The sequence below is a fragment of the Ictidomys tridecemlineatus genome, chromosome 4 (assembly GCF_052094955.1).
Source record: "Ictidomys tridecemlineatus isolate mIctTri1 chromosome 4, mIctTri1.hap1, whole genome shotgun sequence".
Classification (NCBI taxonomy): Eukaryota; Metazoa; Chordata; class Mammalia; order Rodentia; family Sciuridae; genus Ictidomys; species Ictidomys tridecemlineatus.
In genome coordinates, this window is record NC_135480.1 from 62,724,894 (window position 1) to 62,741,095 (window position 16,202).

Consider the following 16,202-nt stretch of genomic DNA (forward strand, 5'->3'; position numbering starts at 1 on the left):
GTTACTTGAGGCTGAGATGGGAGGATCACTTGAACCTAGGAGTTCAAGACCAGGCTGGGCAACACATTGAGGCCCTGTTTCAAAATTTAAATAAATTTAATTTTTATTAACCATTTTTAATAATTATTTTATTTATCTATTGTTATGCAGTGCTAAGGATAGAACTCAGTACCTCATACATGCTAGGCAAGTGCTCTGCCACTGAATTACGGCGTCAGCCCTAAAGGAAATTTTAAATAAATAAAAACTTAAAAATGAAATTATATTTTATCTGGATGTGGTAATGCATGCCTGTAATCCCAGCAACTCAGTAGAGTGAGGCAGGAGGATGGTAAATCCAAGGCCAACCTCAGCAATTTAGTAAAGCCCTAAGCAACTTATTGAGACCCTGTCTCAACATAAAAAAATAAAAACAAAAAGGGCTGTGGATGTGGCTCAGTGGTAAAAGCCCTCTGGGTTCAATCATCACTAATAAAAAAAATTAAATTAAATTCTGCTTCACTTCCAACTTACCAGATCTTTTGTGGGGATGCAAAATTCCAGATCTTACCAAATCTAGAAAATCTGGGAAACTGTCTTCAGTTCATTGTAGTTGTAGTGAAGACACTGATTTTCCAAGCAGGTGTGGACCAGTAAAAAGTCCCTGGTGCAGTTTTTCAAGGTATGCATCTATACCTTCCATTGTAAACCTGGCCACCATGAACTTCTGTATGGCTCCCAAACCATGGTTTGGTATCCATTCCCCAAGTATCCTAGAATGATCACTGCCAGGGATAGTGGGAGGGCATTGGGAGAAGGTCAAGCACTGGTCCCCAACACCCCTCTGCCCTTCCAGTTTTGTAGAATCTGGCTCTGCTCCCTTTTATCCCCAGAGCTTTCCTGCACCCAGGCATTACAATTACAACTCTGTCCCTTCAGAAATGTATACATTGGAAACAGTGACCTTCAAGTGCTTCCTGCCAGAAAGTATCCAACCTATAAAGGACTAAATGTTCTTTTAAATAGGGTACAGAATAATATTTCCTTTAAGTCTATTTACTAAGTACACATCAGAAAATTAATTAATTCACTTCATTATACAATGTGCTTGGACTTTTCAGGCTCCCATGACCCTTTCTATATCTTAGACCTAAGCCTGTGTGTCTTTTTTTTTTTTTAATTTTTAGTTGTAGTTGGACACAATACCTTTATTTATTTATTTATTTTTATGTGGTGCTGAGGATCGAACCCAGGGCCCCGCACATGCTAGGTAAGTACTCTACTACTGAGCCACAGCCCCAGCCCCAAAGCCTATATGTCTTATCTTTGCTGCTAATTGGGAAAGTAGAAGGGGTGGGGCAAGTGCCAGGACTGAACAGATTATTTTGCCAATTCTCTCCATTCCTATATGAACCCTCCCAACCAACTGTTTGGAATTCTACATTTCATATCTTCAGAACCCCTTGAAAATAATGAGGGTACAGGGTAGCCGGAAAAAAAAAAAAAACAGGCTTTGGAAGCTTTGATTTGGGAGAATAAGTACAGTATATACAATGGTACAGAGGGTTCTTATAATACAAGGTATTATAAGAACCTAGGACACTGGTATCCCTGGAATATGTAAAGCAGAAGGGAATAATGAGCCAACAGTTTTTTCCCTTTCATAGACAATTATGCTGGGAGTCGAGGGTTCTATGCTGTGAAGTAGAAGCATTAGCTGCAGAGCTGTAGTGCTGGGCCCTCTAGAGGCTAGTTCTTTTTATTCAATGAACATAACTGGCTGTTTCTGCACTGCTGGTCTCATCATTGCCTTTTTTCCTTTTTGGTTTGCTAGACAGACTCCATCTACATTCTGTCATCCCATTCCTCTAGTTTTCGTTTGGAACAAGCTCAGTATTAGGGCACAGTTCTAGAAGGAGATATTGATTCCCTTTGGAAACAGACTAAGGTAGAGAAAATTTCATGCAGGTTTTCTTGGGAGAGTGTTCTTGGACGATGTATGAGTAAGGAAATGAGGAAGCTGGAGTGGCAAAAGAAGGAGCTAACTCACAATGTGGTTGCAACTGATGACTCAGCTGATCCTATTCTGGAGCTGAGATGATCCCTCAGAATTGACCAAGTTGAGGTAGTATAGCAGAGGTAGTATCCCTCTGTGTTGGTTGTGAGAGGCTCCTAGAGGGGTTGTAACCTTAGTAAGACAGTTCCCTATGGCTCAGGGGAATTGCAGTGAGGGATGCAGTTGTTCATCAAATTAGTTTCTCTTCCCTTTTCACTAATCTCTGACTCCTTTATTCCCAGGACCTCATTCTCTGTCAGTTTAACCACTGCCACAGATGGGGTCTCTGATTTCATCCAGGAGGATTATGTTCTTGACTTCTTTGTGACACTTGAAAGAGTACAAGAGTACAATATTGGATGAAAGCCATGCTTTGTCTATTCTTCCTATGGTAAGATAATACTAATATCTTGATATTATTATTCTAATGAGAGGAGAGACCAGACTCCATGGTGCCAGAAAAAAAAAATGAGAAAAAGTTACATTCTCAAGACAGGATTAGTTATTTATAGGACTCCCATCCCATCTAAAAGCATGAGCTCATCAGAGTAGTAGCACTTTTCCCTTCTTGAAAGAGTTGTAAATGTTGTAATCTTACTAGTCCTGGGGAGAAAGGGATGAATGTGTGGTAAGGACCATTCTGGATGTGTGCCAGAATCCATTCTTTCTTCCATAGGAGTAGACATTTGGCTGGAACATGACTACCCAGATAGTCACCTCATTCACTAGTTCCATGCCATTTGTGGCCTATGTCCTTGTGAATGGATCTGAGCAGAAGAAATGAATGCAGATTTTGCCTGCCCTGGGCTTCTTTGTCTCTCCTCACTAGGTAGAAATGCTTTGACCAGATTGACTTGGACATTACATGTTGAAGATGGCAGCACTTATTCTAGGCAGTAATTATCTAACTGAGTAGAGCAGAGTCGTCTTCCTACTTTTTTTTGCCTCCCTTCTCTACAGAATTGCCCTCTGCTGAAGGGAACCTCCTTGCAACCTTCCTCCAGTCCCTCCACCTCCGCAGGATGGCTCACAACAATGACTGATACAGTTTCCTTTGCCTCAAAGATGTATACATTCTGCCAAGTGGTTTATGTCCCAACCATATGTCACAGTGCCCCTATGGATCAGACCAAGGTTAGACATAAACTGAAACACTTTGTTTGGCTCTTTTCCTTTCCTATCTACTTCACTCTCTCACTTGCAGGTTTTTCCTCATCAATGAATGCCTCTCTCAGGTTCTGCTTATAGGGAACCCAGCATCAGGCCACATGTTAATACTCTGCTCTATTTTCCCAAATCATGTTTTTATTAATTTCTGGGGAATTTCAGATCCACTCTGGGCTGTGAGCATCACAGGATCTAAATTAGCTCATGTGTGTGTACTAAGGGACTAGATTTTTAAAAGTGGGTTCTTTTGAAGTAATTGTAAGAAATACCTACAACGTAGGGTCATTCTGAGGTAAATGCTTACTTAGTCCAGTGCCTGACATGTAGTACATTCTCTTGGAAGTTTGAGAGCAGGGATTTCTTTTTCTTTTCTTTTTTTTTTTTTTGGTTTACTTATGTATCCCAAGTACGTCCAGGTGAGTACTTTCACATAGTATGCACTCAGTAAGTAATGTGTTGAATGAATGATTATTTAAGTTTTGCTTTGAGGGTTCAAGGTGATGTGCTGGCATTTGACCAGCAGAGGGCAGAACCTATGCAAAGATCTGATGGGCCGAGGGAGATGATTGGAACAGAGCTTTCAGACAGCCTGGCACAAATATAAGGGAGTGCTGAGAGAGCAATGCCTACATCATAGCACATTAGAAAGTTTAAATATAACCCTTTAAATACTAGAATTTTATTTAGTCCAACTCTCAGTAATGTAATACACTCATCATCTACTTTGTGAATTCAGATAGATAATTAATTCTAAAGCCCTGAGAGCTCCCTAGATTTGCCATATTATCTGTAGCTTTTCTTTTGAACTTAGAAGCTACCCCAGACCTCTCATAAATCCCCTTTTGTGCTTATGCTAATTTACATGGGGCTTCTAAAATATGCAAGCAAAAGCATTTGAGTTATTTTATTATTAAGCTCTGTGAGTGTGAAAAGTGTGTGAGGGAGAACCTCTCCTACCAATGGGGACTGTGAAGTCTTAGAGGAGCCATCCCAGGCCTGCTTGCTGCTCTGTCTCTCCAGGAAGCTGTTTCTCACACTTTTCTCTACAAGCTTGCTTTGCCTTCTTCCCTTCATTCTCTTTGCTCACTTAGATCTGTCCTATCTTTCAAAACCCAGTCAATGACTCTTTTAGAGCTCCTCAATCTCATTTCTCAAAACCCTTACAGCACTCTCCCTTGGCTACTCATTCTTACACTCTATTGTTCTCCATATTTTATTTGGGAGTTTGAGCTGGGCAGTCTCTAAAGCCCTATCAGCTGTATATTTCAGAATCTGTTCTTTCCATAGGGCACATCTCCTTAAGAAAGTCTCAACTTTCTCCCTCAAGAAGAAATAAAGGAAGGCTTGAACACAAAAGGGGCTTAACACAGATTTGCAGGTAGTTCACCAACTGCTTGTGGGAGAGAATGTATCCTTAAGCTTCCATTCAAGAAACACAAAGGCATTTATTTTTACTTTTTCAAAGTGGAAGTAGCTCCTCTCCCACTTATTACATAAGTAACATACTTATGGTCAAATAAGTCGAGTATTATATATACAATTATAAAGTAGAAAGGGAAAAAATCATACATAATCCTATTCCTCAGAGATCAAAATAGTCTTTCAGAGTTTTGCTATACACAAACATGTACGTTTCAGTGGGGCCTGCTGGATACCACATAGAGATCCATTAAATTGAAATCAGACAGACAATGGTGAGCAGCTCCAGTCAGGGATTCAGGGCAAATAGCTTTTAAATAATTCACTCTCCATATTGTACAAATTAGATTGAACTACATGAAATTACTGATATTTGGCAATTTTTGTCCTATAAAAACACAGCAATTTTACATGGTTCAACTTAATGCATATGAAGCTTAGGACAGAACTCATGGGTTCCTTGGAGACTTTCGAGTTTAATTATTACATCGTGCTGAAGAATAAAAAGGACCAGAGAGAAAAAGGACTAGAGAGAAAAATGACCAGCCTAAGGTCATTTACCATATTAGTGGCAGAAGCAGGGCTTCTGAATCTGTTAATATGATAATCTCATAGGTGTGATAATAATGTTCTAGAAGAGCATTCCAACTTAGTATCAGAAGATATGTCACAGAATGTAATCAAAGCAGAAGAGACTGCTTTAGATGTAGTGAAGGTCCCATGACTAGAGACATGGTGGTGCATTTTTGTAATCTTTACTAAAGTAAGGTACTTCTGAATTTTCCTTTCTTCTCTCTTTTTATTGCGCCAGGTAATGACCTCTAGAGTGTTTTACCACTGAGCCAGGGGCCACACCCACATCCCTAGTCCTTTTTTATTTTTTATTGTAAGACAGGCTCTTATTAAGTTGTTTAGGGCCTCGCTGATTCTTTTTCTTAAAGAGAATCCCCAGAACTGTATATGCTTTAGGCTTGGGTCCACTCCAGTGTAACACAGAGTTTTGAAGTGCTAGGCAAGGAGAGCAGAGCTCTGGGGTTCCCAGTCATGGTACCTCTCTGGCCCAAATGGGCAGCATGGCACTTTGCCTGCTTTTTGTGCAGGGTATAAAAAGGTAAAACCACAAATGTTAAATGTGTGTGTTTTAAAAACCACCCAAAAATGTGAACTAACATAAATAAGTAAATTTACTCAGACATCCTGTCCACGATATGGGATAATCATTACTGCATCTCATGGTTGTTGAAGATAACACATTAAAAAATGTCTCCAGAGCATCTTCCTGTTTCATTTCCCTTTGCTACAACTTCTCCTTCTTTCAACCCCATCCCCAAGTACTCCTGCCACTTGACCAATCATTAGTCATTATCTTTTTTGTACTGTTCTGTGTTTGTTCATGGGCTCCCACTGTTACATAAAAAGTTTTAGCCACAAGGCCCAGGCCTGGTAGCCTCCTCTCACATCCCATTGATGACCTTCCTTAGCCCTGTTTCTTGTTGACTTTATAGAGACAGTGAAGCTGATGTGGTCCATAGCTGAGTTCTGGAGGTTCCAGAAGACAATCCTCAAGTGTCTTAATCTTCCACCATCCCCAGCCCCTTTGTGTCAGATCACAGACACACGATTTTTGATGTAGACATGGTAGGGGTCACTACGCTTGTCCACTTTGCGAGAACGGGTGTATCCCAGGATGAGGCTGCCCACAGTAACAGCAAACAGGAACATGACAAAGAGAATATACATGTAAGAGTTGTCATCACGGCCAGGGAGGTTGAGCCGCCGCTCCTCAGTCTGGTTATCTGACCCTGGTCCTGGTCCTGGCCGGCAAAGCAAGTTGCTGTGAAGAGTAGCATTTAAGGCCTTCAGCACCGCATGCAGGCTCTCATACCACATCTCAGTCCCATTGGTAGTCTCCATAGCAACAGAAATTGAAGCTGGGAGAGAATCAGAGGATGCTATGATGGTGAGAGACAAGAGGGAGAGGATGGCTTCTATTACCTTCAGCTTGAGTGACTTCCCCACTTCCCCATCTCAGCTAGAATCCTAACATAACAGTGTACTCTCACTACTTGCTTACTTGCTTACTTCTCCACTACATCACAAGCTCAATAAATGCAGGAACTATATCTGTTTACCTATTGATGTACACGAGCACTTGTGACAGTACTTCATAGTGCTCCAATAAATACCTGTGGAATAAAAACCTTCTTGGACTATTGTAACCCGCATTAATTTCATTTGTTTCTTTTATCCCATATGTCACTGAGCTTTAGGCTAGAAGGGCCCTAGAATTATTTAATATAGCTCCTTCCATTTTATGTACAGGGAAACTAAAGCCCACAACAAATAAGTAGTTTGTCCATGATCACAGAGACTGAGAGGTACGGCCAAGATCAAGTCCCACTCTTGGAAGACCAACTTAGAGTTCCTTCAGGTCCCATCCCAGCTCTCCAGGGGACTATGTGGAACCATTTTAGAAGATAGGCATCAGAACTCTCCTTCAGAACAGTTCTTTTTATATAATGCATAGACACCATTTAAGGATGCTTAGATGGCTTAGATTTCACCTATTTGGAACCAAAGACTGGCTCATGGGACCTCTCAAGAATCCTTGGTGCCAAATACTAGGTATTCCTAGCTCTTTGGGGAAATTGTTTTGGAAAAGAGGGAATTGCAAGAGCAGAAAGAAGGTTAATGATCCCTTCAGGTCCTGGAGAAAAGGAGAACAGATCCAGCTGAGCAGGAAGTAAAGTGTTCGGTCTGGTTTGGGGTTTACCTGCAGCACCTCAACTATCCTGCCTCCTGAAACAAAGGCACTACATATCTAGTTTACAGTAGGTGATAATAAATGTTCCCTTTCCTTTTTCTCAGAAATCCTTAATCTATTACAAAGAAAAACATCCTAAGACAACTTTGTATCCTGTCTCTAAACAAAAACAAAACAAAACAAAACAAAAACATGCCATTCCATTAACCAGGATTCACACTTACTTCCATCAGGAAGCCTTCATCCAGGGCTCCCACCCCTCAACCATACTCCATAAGTTTACCAGCTCAGCTTTCCCTTCCCCCACCATTTACATATAAGGCAATTTGTGGCTGTACTCTTTTTTCTTTCTTCCTTTCTTTTTTTCAGTGTAGTTGGACACAATACCTTAATTTTATGTATTTATTTTTAATGTGGTGCTGAGGATCAAACCCAGCGCTTCACACATGCTAGGCGAGTGCTCTAATGCTGAGCCACAAGCTTTACTGCTGAGCCACAACCCCAGCCAGTGGCTGTACTGTTTTTCCTAAGCATATCAGGCCACATGGTTCTATTTAGCAGGACTATATCTCCCCCTAAGTCTAGGAGACTACCCTGAGACTCACTCGGTGTTCTTTTTTACCAAGGGACTGGATGGGTATTCTCCTCCTCTCAGCAGTTTTCTTTTTTTCTATGGCTCTTTGAATGCATAAGTTGGGAGGAAGAATCAGTCACCTAGGACTAGTCCACACTTCATTCATGCAAGGGCTTTGAGACCCTCTGCCATCTAGTACTTGGGCTGTATTATCTGGATGGAGGAGGGGAAAAAGATCAAGGGCTCACTCAGTTAAGATCTAGGAGACATAGATTCTAACCTACTACTCTTTTTTTGTTTGTTTTTTTTTAAAGAGAGAAGGAGAGAGAGAGAGAGAGAGAGAGAGAGAGAGAATTTTAATATTTTATTTTTTTAGTTATCAGCGAACACATCTTTGTTTGTATGTGGTGCTGAGGATCGAACCCGGGCCGCATGCATGCCAGGTGAGCGTGCTACCACTGAGCCACATCTCCAGCCCTCACCTACTACTCTTGTCAGGCAAGAAATCTGTGTCTTTGCTTGCATGTGCAATGGTGTGGAGGAGCATCACAATGAAATGAATGACTCAATTAATCACTTAGCAAGTCATCATTTTTTAGGCCAGGTCCTATGCTGGGACCTCAGGGAGGCTTGAACCTAGTCTCTGCACTCAGAGGCTCATCTCCAGTTTGAAATGAGTAGTAGGTGAGAATCTATGTCAAGCCAGGAGCTACTGAGGCTTAAAAGAAGTGATGAATTTTGATCAGGGCTTGAGAACATTCACAGTGAGGGAAGCATTTCAACTGGACCTTGAAAGATTTTTAGGAGGTAGAGAAGACAGTGGAAGGAAAGAGTTGAACAAAGCACATTAATGAGAAAGCGCATAAAATGTTTAGATGCATGGAAAGTAACATGATGAGGTTAGAACATAAAGTCATGGAAGGCAAAACAGGATTTGGGACAGGAGAAACCGACAGGAGCCAGACCATGAAGGGCTGTGAATGCCATGCTACAGAGTTGGACTTTATCCTGTAGTAGGATTGTAAGAAGAAAAGATGAAGAAGAAAGAAAAGAAAGCAACCATAGGAGAGACCACAATCTAGAAAACTCACCAAATGGCAGGCAAACTCACATTTTATCCTTTGAAAGAAGATAAAATGATCAGATCTATACTGAGAAAAGATGCTCTGGTTGCTATGTGGACTGGAAGGGACAAGAATTGAGGCAGGAGGTCTAGTGATAAGGGTGTTGAAATTGTTTAGGGGTAAGATGCTGAGTCTTAGGTGAGGGCAGAAGGGATGACTGGGCTGGGGCAGGAACAGATGTGGAGATGTGACAGTTGTCTGGAGGATGGAAGGGCTAAATGTGGGTTGAAGGAGGAAGAGACCTCAGACAAGTTTACAGGTAGACAATAGACAGCATATGTGTCTAGAGGAGCACACTTTAAGGGAAGTATTCCCTGATTAGCCTTCAGTCTTCTTATCTATCAAAATAGACCATCATTGGGAGTTGTTATAGAATGGGCACAGAATGTTAGTTTTGCAAGATGGAACAGTTCTAGAGATCTATAGCACAATGATATGAAAATAGTTAACATTTTCTAATACTTAAATGGTTAAGATGGCAATTTTGTGTTATGTGTTTTTTTTTACCACAGTTAAAACAAACAAAAAAGGTTATCACCCCTGCCCTGGCTTCTAAAGGCTTGCTGTAAGCATATATTTTTATTATGTTGAATATAATTTAATTTTTTAGAAACAAATACATATATATTTTTTTTTAAATAAAATCAGTACATACTATGAAGGTGAACTCTCTCTATTCCTGGTCATCCAGGGTTCCTTGCCAGGGCAGTCACTATTGTTAATTTTCTTAGGTTATCCTTGGAAAGGGGCTTTAAATGACGGTTAGAGGGAGGGTAACCTCAATCTAGAAAACTCACCAAATGGCAGGCCAACTCTCTGACTCTGAGATGGCTTCAGGAATCTCCTTATGGATACCTTAAGGCTCCTTAGTTGCTCAGTCTCTTCAGGATGTCTCTGGACATGTCTGGGGTCTCAGGATTGACTTTAGGTACTAGAAGGGGCCAGAGCTGGAAAATGGGAAGGAAGAAGAAACCAGGCACACAGAACAAACTTCAAAACCAGGGTGGATCACTCAAGGCCAGTTCCTGAGGGTTGTGCAATAGTCTTTCTGTGGGCTCAGACCCCCTTCTAGTTCTCCTCCCCTTCCTGCAGCAGCTGGGTCAGGCCTGCCTAGGGCTGTACTTACAGGAACTATGCAGTGGCCAAGAGGCACCAGATTGCTGTCTCCCAGCTCCAGACTCACAATGTCTTAACTGCGTGACTTCATGAAAAGCCCCAGTTTAATATATGGACTCCTGCTGTGGGATCAGCTAATGGTGCAGCTTAAAACATCCCCCTACCCAAGAGACTTTTAGAATCCCAAGGGAATGGGCTGGGGATGTGGCTCAAGCGGTAGCACGCTCGCCTGGCGTGCATGCGGCCCAGGTTCGATCCTCAGCACCACATACAAACAAAAATGTTGTGACCGCCAAAAACTGAAAAATAAATATTAAAATTCTCTCTCTTTAAAAAAAAAAAAAGAACCCCAAGGGAGTGATGCAAGTGGTAGAATGGTAGTTATGTAATAACAAATGATGTGCTACTGATCAAACCTATTTAGACAGACAGGGTCCAAATACATTCAATTGTCTCACAATTAACACTATTTGTGCACACTTTTCTTGGGAAAATTAAAGCAGAATATTATGAAGCATTGGAACCAGATACTCCCCAGATACTGGCAGATGTTTTATTTTTATAAAGAAGAGGCTGGAAGGGCCTTCAAAGTCCATCTACTTTAAGTGTCCTCATTTCATGAGAAAAATGGAAACCCAGGGAGCTGCCTTGGCTCAGCTGCTACTTGTGTGACTTTGGGCATATGACTTCCTTTTTTTTTTTTTTTTCCTCTCAGCTTCTATCTGCCCCTATAAAATGAAGAGATCTGATCAGCTCTAACATCCTGTGACAGTACAGATCACAAACCAGGCTGTGAGATCTTGGGAGATTGGTTAGACTGGTGGGAGAGGCACTTTGATGGTTTTTTAGAGCCCCTCAATTCCCAAGATAGAGAAGACTGCAGATGTTTTCCTCAGGTTAAGATACTCCTGAGGGCTGTGGCTGTGGCTCAGTGGTAGAGCGCTTGCCTACATGTGTGAGGCATGGGGTTTGATTCTCAGCACCACATATAGATAAAATATGGCAACTCAAAATATATTTTTTTTAAAAAAAGGCACTCCTGAGCTCTGGGACCAACTTATACCTAATATTCCAGTCTTGATAAGCAAAGAACCAAATCAATTGACTTGTTCATTTTCCCTCTTAGCAGTCCACCTGCTGATAAGTGGTCTAACATGGGGAGGAGACATAATGTGTGCAAAGTGGTGGATGGGACAGTGTGGAGGACAGGGTGGGCTCTGAGGTGGGGTTCACTAAAAGGTGTGAAAATTCATTATCAGGTTCTCCTACTAGGGTTTCTGTGGATAGACCCAGGTATTTGTAGTTCTGATGGGAGGAGCAAAGAGGCCATAGGCCATGGGTTTGGATGGGGATGAGGGCCTGGGTACAAGGGCATCCTGTTTTAGTCAGGAGAGGCAGAGAGCTAATGAAGGGACAGGTTGGTTCTCTGTGACCTGCCTTTGATTTCAGGTTGGGTATTGGCAGTCAGCAACACTGGACATTTTGCTTCTCTTTCCTGTGCTCTTTGGCTTCCCTCTCTAAGAGAGCATCAATGGATCACCAAGCTCCCAAGATGGACTGGTTTAGAAGAAAGATTTTAAAAAGTACCTGAGCAAGCTGAAAGGGATTTTAAAGACCATCTCCAGTCTAGATTCTAGGCCCAAGTCTCCATTTCTGTGGTTGGGGAGACTGATGCTCAGAAAGGGGAAGTAACTAGTCCAAAATGAAATGGCCAGTGAGTGGCAGAACTTGGATGAGAACCCAGGTCTTTGTTGGGCTGTTTTTCTACTTCAGATGACAGTGTTCCCTTGCATCCTAGCTGGATATTACACCAAACACTGCCTCCTCAAGGTATGGGGCATCCTCCCCTGATTCTATTATCACTACCTTTTCCTATACTACATATTCTTGCCAATCTTAGTCAAGGATCCAGTTAAGGGGGAGTTGGTAGGTTTTGAAAGACAGCCAGCCTTCCTCTGTGGTCTCATTTCCCATGGCTGCTCTGCTCTAGACCTACTCCTGACTCCCAAGAACTCTCTGTCTACACTGTGCTCCTGCTATTTCCATCACATAAACAGGTCCTCTGTAAAAGTATTTGACTTGAGGGCTGGGGATGTGGCTCAAGTGGTAGCGTGCTGGCCTGGCATGGCGCGGGGCGCTGGGTTCGATCCCCAGCACCACATAAAAATAAAATAAAGATGTTGTGTCCACCGAAAACTGAAAAATATTAAAAAATTCTCCCTCTCTCTCTCTTTAAAAAAAAATTGGGGGATTGGGGTACAAGTGTGATATGAAGGATAAACTTAGTGACATTTTCTTTCAGGTTTCTCTGGGGAAAAGTGAAACTCCACCATTGGTTCCTTTAGTTCCCTATTGCTTTGTTTCAACTACTCTTTCTGGATGAGTGTCTTAAGGCCTTGGAGTTGAGGTAAAGAGAGGCAGATAGAAAAAGTGACATAAAGCAAATAGGAGATCCAAAGATAACCCCTGAGGTGTACAGTGTTGCCACTGTCATTTTGATGGTCTTGTCACTGCTGTAGACTGGAAAGCCTGTGGAGTGGGAGAGGAGTTTAAGGGTGGATCTTAACATCTAGTTGGGAAGAGACACAGGAATGGAATCTGAGCTGGAAGGGATCTTAATGACTAGGTTGTAAGTATGCACCCTCTTTCAACCATCCATACCTCGAGGAATCACTTGCTCAAGGTCTTACGCTTGGTAGAGGCAGGGATGGGACCAAAAATCAGGTATTCCTACTCTCCTTCAACAGATATTTCCACCATAAGTTCCCTGCTTCTTATAAAGTAGGGTCTAAACTCTTCTGATTATCATTCAAACTTCTTTGGATAAGACACCGACACTGGCCCCATCACCCTACAGTTTTCCCAGTGCCCTGTACCCATTCTCTAAGCATTCCTTGCGCTAGCACACCTCCTGCCTTTGATAATACTGTTTTCTTAGCAGGAATTTCCTTCCACTCAGCAAACGCCTACTCATCATCCTTCAGGATCCAGCTTCAATGTCAACTCTTTAGATCCTTTCCTGAGACACCTCCTTCCCTACTCCCTAGACAGTTATTCTCTCCCTCTTATCTATTCCCCAAGTGCTTTGCACAAAGCTCTATTAGAGCACTGTGCTGTAATGAAATTGTGTGTGTGTGCAGGTGCTGTGAAGTGTTGAGGGCCAGAACTTCTGCCTCATACATAACTTTATTCCCTACGCCTGAGGACACAGCTGGCACTCAGGAATAAATTAATCAATACCTCCTCTATACACACGGCCACACACACCCTCACATTCTCTCTCTCTGTATCATGTAAACAGCTTATAATACTTTTTTAAAAAGAGAAGCAACATCAAGGACTGGCAAAAACAGATTGTTCATTTAGTCTGGAAAAGAGAAGGTTCAAAGAAAAGAAGCCGCCTTTATCAGGTGGGGTTAATTAGGGGAGGAGGAATTCTGAGAGTCCTTTGGAAGTTCAGACACTTCCTGCACCTGAACCCCATTTAATCCAAAGAGCAAACATTCTTGGGCCCTAAACACAAGCAATAATTTTGCAGTCTTCTTCCCTGTATACCTACGGAGGGTGTGGCTCTACACACCCACTACACAGCACACACACTTAATCCAAGTCTCATTCTTGGCTTCTGATCTTTCCTTTCAAGGGTGCCTTTCAGATTCCAATCTTGGCTCCATGTTTAGTTTTGTGACCTTGAGGACCACATTTATTTTCTCTGAACCACATCTATAAAATGGGAATAATTATCCCTGCCCTGCTTACCACACATGAAAACTGAAGGAGACAACAGATAGGAAAGTGTTTTAGAAACTGTAAACATAGGAGAAAATTACTGGGCAGCCTGGTCACTGTTTGCCTCTCTGTCTCCAACTTTCCCCCTCCCCCATATTAGTTAGACCAGCCATCTCGATGCCACCTCTCCCCACTCTAGCTCTTTTACCCTCAGAAGCAGCCAGGGGCTCTTATTACTCTTCGTGATTTTCAGAAATGATTACTTCCTTCAGACCCATCCTTGTTTCCCACCCTCTCTGATCATTCTTGTAGTCCCTGACCATCTGAAGGCACGATTCTGTAAGTCCTGGAAATCAATAGACCTGGGTTTCTGCCTCCATTTTCCAACAGTCTAGCCATGTGGTAAGAACCTTCTCCCCTCGGCCTTGTTTCCTCCTTAGTAAGATGAGTTTTCTTGTCTTCCTCTTAGAAGGAATTTGGAGCACCCACACATTAAGTTTATGAGTAGGAATATACTTTGAGAAGAGTGAAGCGGAAAGGATGGAGAATGTGGTTGTTGGTTTTCATCCCAAGGAGGGGATGAAATCTGAAAGCAGTTTCCGTGCCTCTAGCATGTTACCTCCCCCATTTGGAACTGGCAAAGTGGCTGGATGCCAGGAGATAATGGGTTTCTACCCTTACAATATCCCTTTGTAGGAGATTGTGGAGAGAGCCCTGGAGTAGGAGTGAAAAAACTTGGTTCTAATTCTCTTGGGATCCAGGTGTGACCCTAGGTTAATCATGTTGCCCAGGGGAGTTGAGAGGGGGATTAAGAGGACATACTCTCACTGGGCTCTCACACTAGGGCTGAGCTTGAGTACTTACTTACTAGATAAGAGATTCCAGGTCCAGGCTCCCCTTCCCCTCATGTCCTTTGGGTACTAGGCAACAGGAGCACAAGACTCATTTTACTGGTGGTGAACCAGGATAAGAAAGCACAAGGCACAGAGCAGGCAATACAACCTGCTCACTGAAACCCAGATCTCTGGACCACCAGACTAATCCTTAAGGTTACTAGCAGCAGCAGAAGCCTCTGGGAGTCCCCATGCTTTCCCAGGTACTGGATTGGTCAGGGTGAGAGACACAACCAAGTAGAGAATGAGTAAGTCAACTCTGCAAAGCCAGCAGTTCTGGCTAAGCGGAAAACACTGACCGCTGCAATGGAGTTCCTCGTGTACAGGAGCTGCGGACCAGTATTTGCTTGCATTCGTATAGACGTGGAGGAGCTTTTATGCCACCCCCTGGAGGGCCTGGGAGCATGGGTGCAAGTCCACCCCTCCACCCCCACCCTTCCACCCCCCCACACACACTCCCCCCCCCTCTCTCTCTCTCACACACACACACACACACACACACACACACACACACACACACACACACACCCGCGCGCGCGGTTTCCTGACTTAGCGTTAGTATGCAAGGTGTCCAGCTCCTCATGCCGCGAATATCTGCTCTCTGCCCTGGGAGGATCTGCTTGGTTCTTAAACTGCAACCCTTGTTGGGTCCGCGCTCTCAAGAAGAACGTGTTTTGGCCCAAGGAAGAGAGGCCCAAAAATCTCGTGTTTTTTTTTTTTTGTTTGTTTGTTTGTTTTTGTTTTTTTTTTTTAAATCTCCAGCTGCAGCTCAGCTTTCCCAGCCCTGAGAGTGCACCTTACCTGCCTCTTGGCAAAGACCCCAAGAGCGCTCGTTGGATGAGGCGCCCTCTGCTCTTGGTGATCTGGGCACAGCGCCCCTCGGAGTTCTGGCCCCTCCAGGTGCGCTGCGATAGCGCCCAGCACTGTCCAGCGCCCTCGGGGGCTCTGCGCTCCAACCCCCGCTCAGCTCCCTTTTCCCTTCCCCAGAGTGACTCCTCCCCTGACCCCGCCCGATCTCAGCACACCCACTTTTCCCGGGGCTGGCTTCAGGCGCCTCCGCCCAGCTCCTTAGCCTCACCCTGTTGTGGGATCGGACCTTCTGTCCCCGTACCGCTTCCTGGACCTGAGACCGAATTCCGTGTCTGTATTGTGATAGGCAAGTTACTGCTCCTTGCTGAACCTTGGCTTCCTGTCTGTGGAGTGGGTACGGTTCCTGCATACGTTCTTCACTGTCTTATGGTAGGACCAAGCGAGTTCTCAGGAATACAAAATATGAAAACTGGAGGGTCACTGAGAAAACGCCTGATTGTAACACAAAGCCTTTTTTCCAGACAGGATACAGACCCCCAAATTGGGGAGTGGAGTTGCTCATGCTCACCAA

General features: G+C 43.3%; 1 protein-coding gene across 9 annotated transcripts in view; it reads right to left on the reverse strand.

Moving 5' to 3' along the window:
* Kcne3 (potassium voltage-gated channel subfamily E regulatory subunit 3) overlaps positions 1–15,814 on the reverse strand; it is a 48,429-nt gene extending 32,615 nt beyond the window's left edge. The window contains exons 1-4 of one of the 9 annotated variants that reach the window (XM_078046668.1): positions 15,623–15,687; positions 14,797–14,848; positions 9,881–10,030; positions 4,628–6,573 (exon numbers count right to left, since the gene is read on the reverse strand). In XM_078046668.1, the coding sequence (XP_077902794.1) occupies positions 6,224–6,535 (312 nt within the window). In that variant the 5' untranslated portion in view covers positions 6,536–6,573; positions 9,881–10,030; positions 14,797–14,848; positions 15,623–15,687 and the 3' untranslated portion in view covers positions 4,628–6,223. Of the gene's footprint in view, positions 1–4,627; positions 6,574–7,474; positions 8,173–9,738; positions 9,819–9,880; positions 10,031–14,792; positions 14,849–15,622 lie in introns of those variants that run through there. The other 8 variants (XM_040284934.2, XM_021725088.3, XM_078046669.1 and 5 more) reach the window with 8 other exon arrangements.
* Between the last annotated feature and the right edge of the window lie 388 nt (positions 15,815–16,202).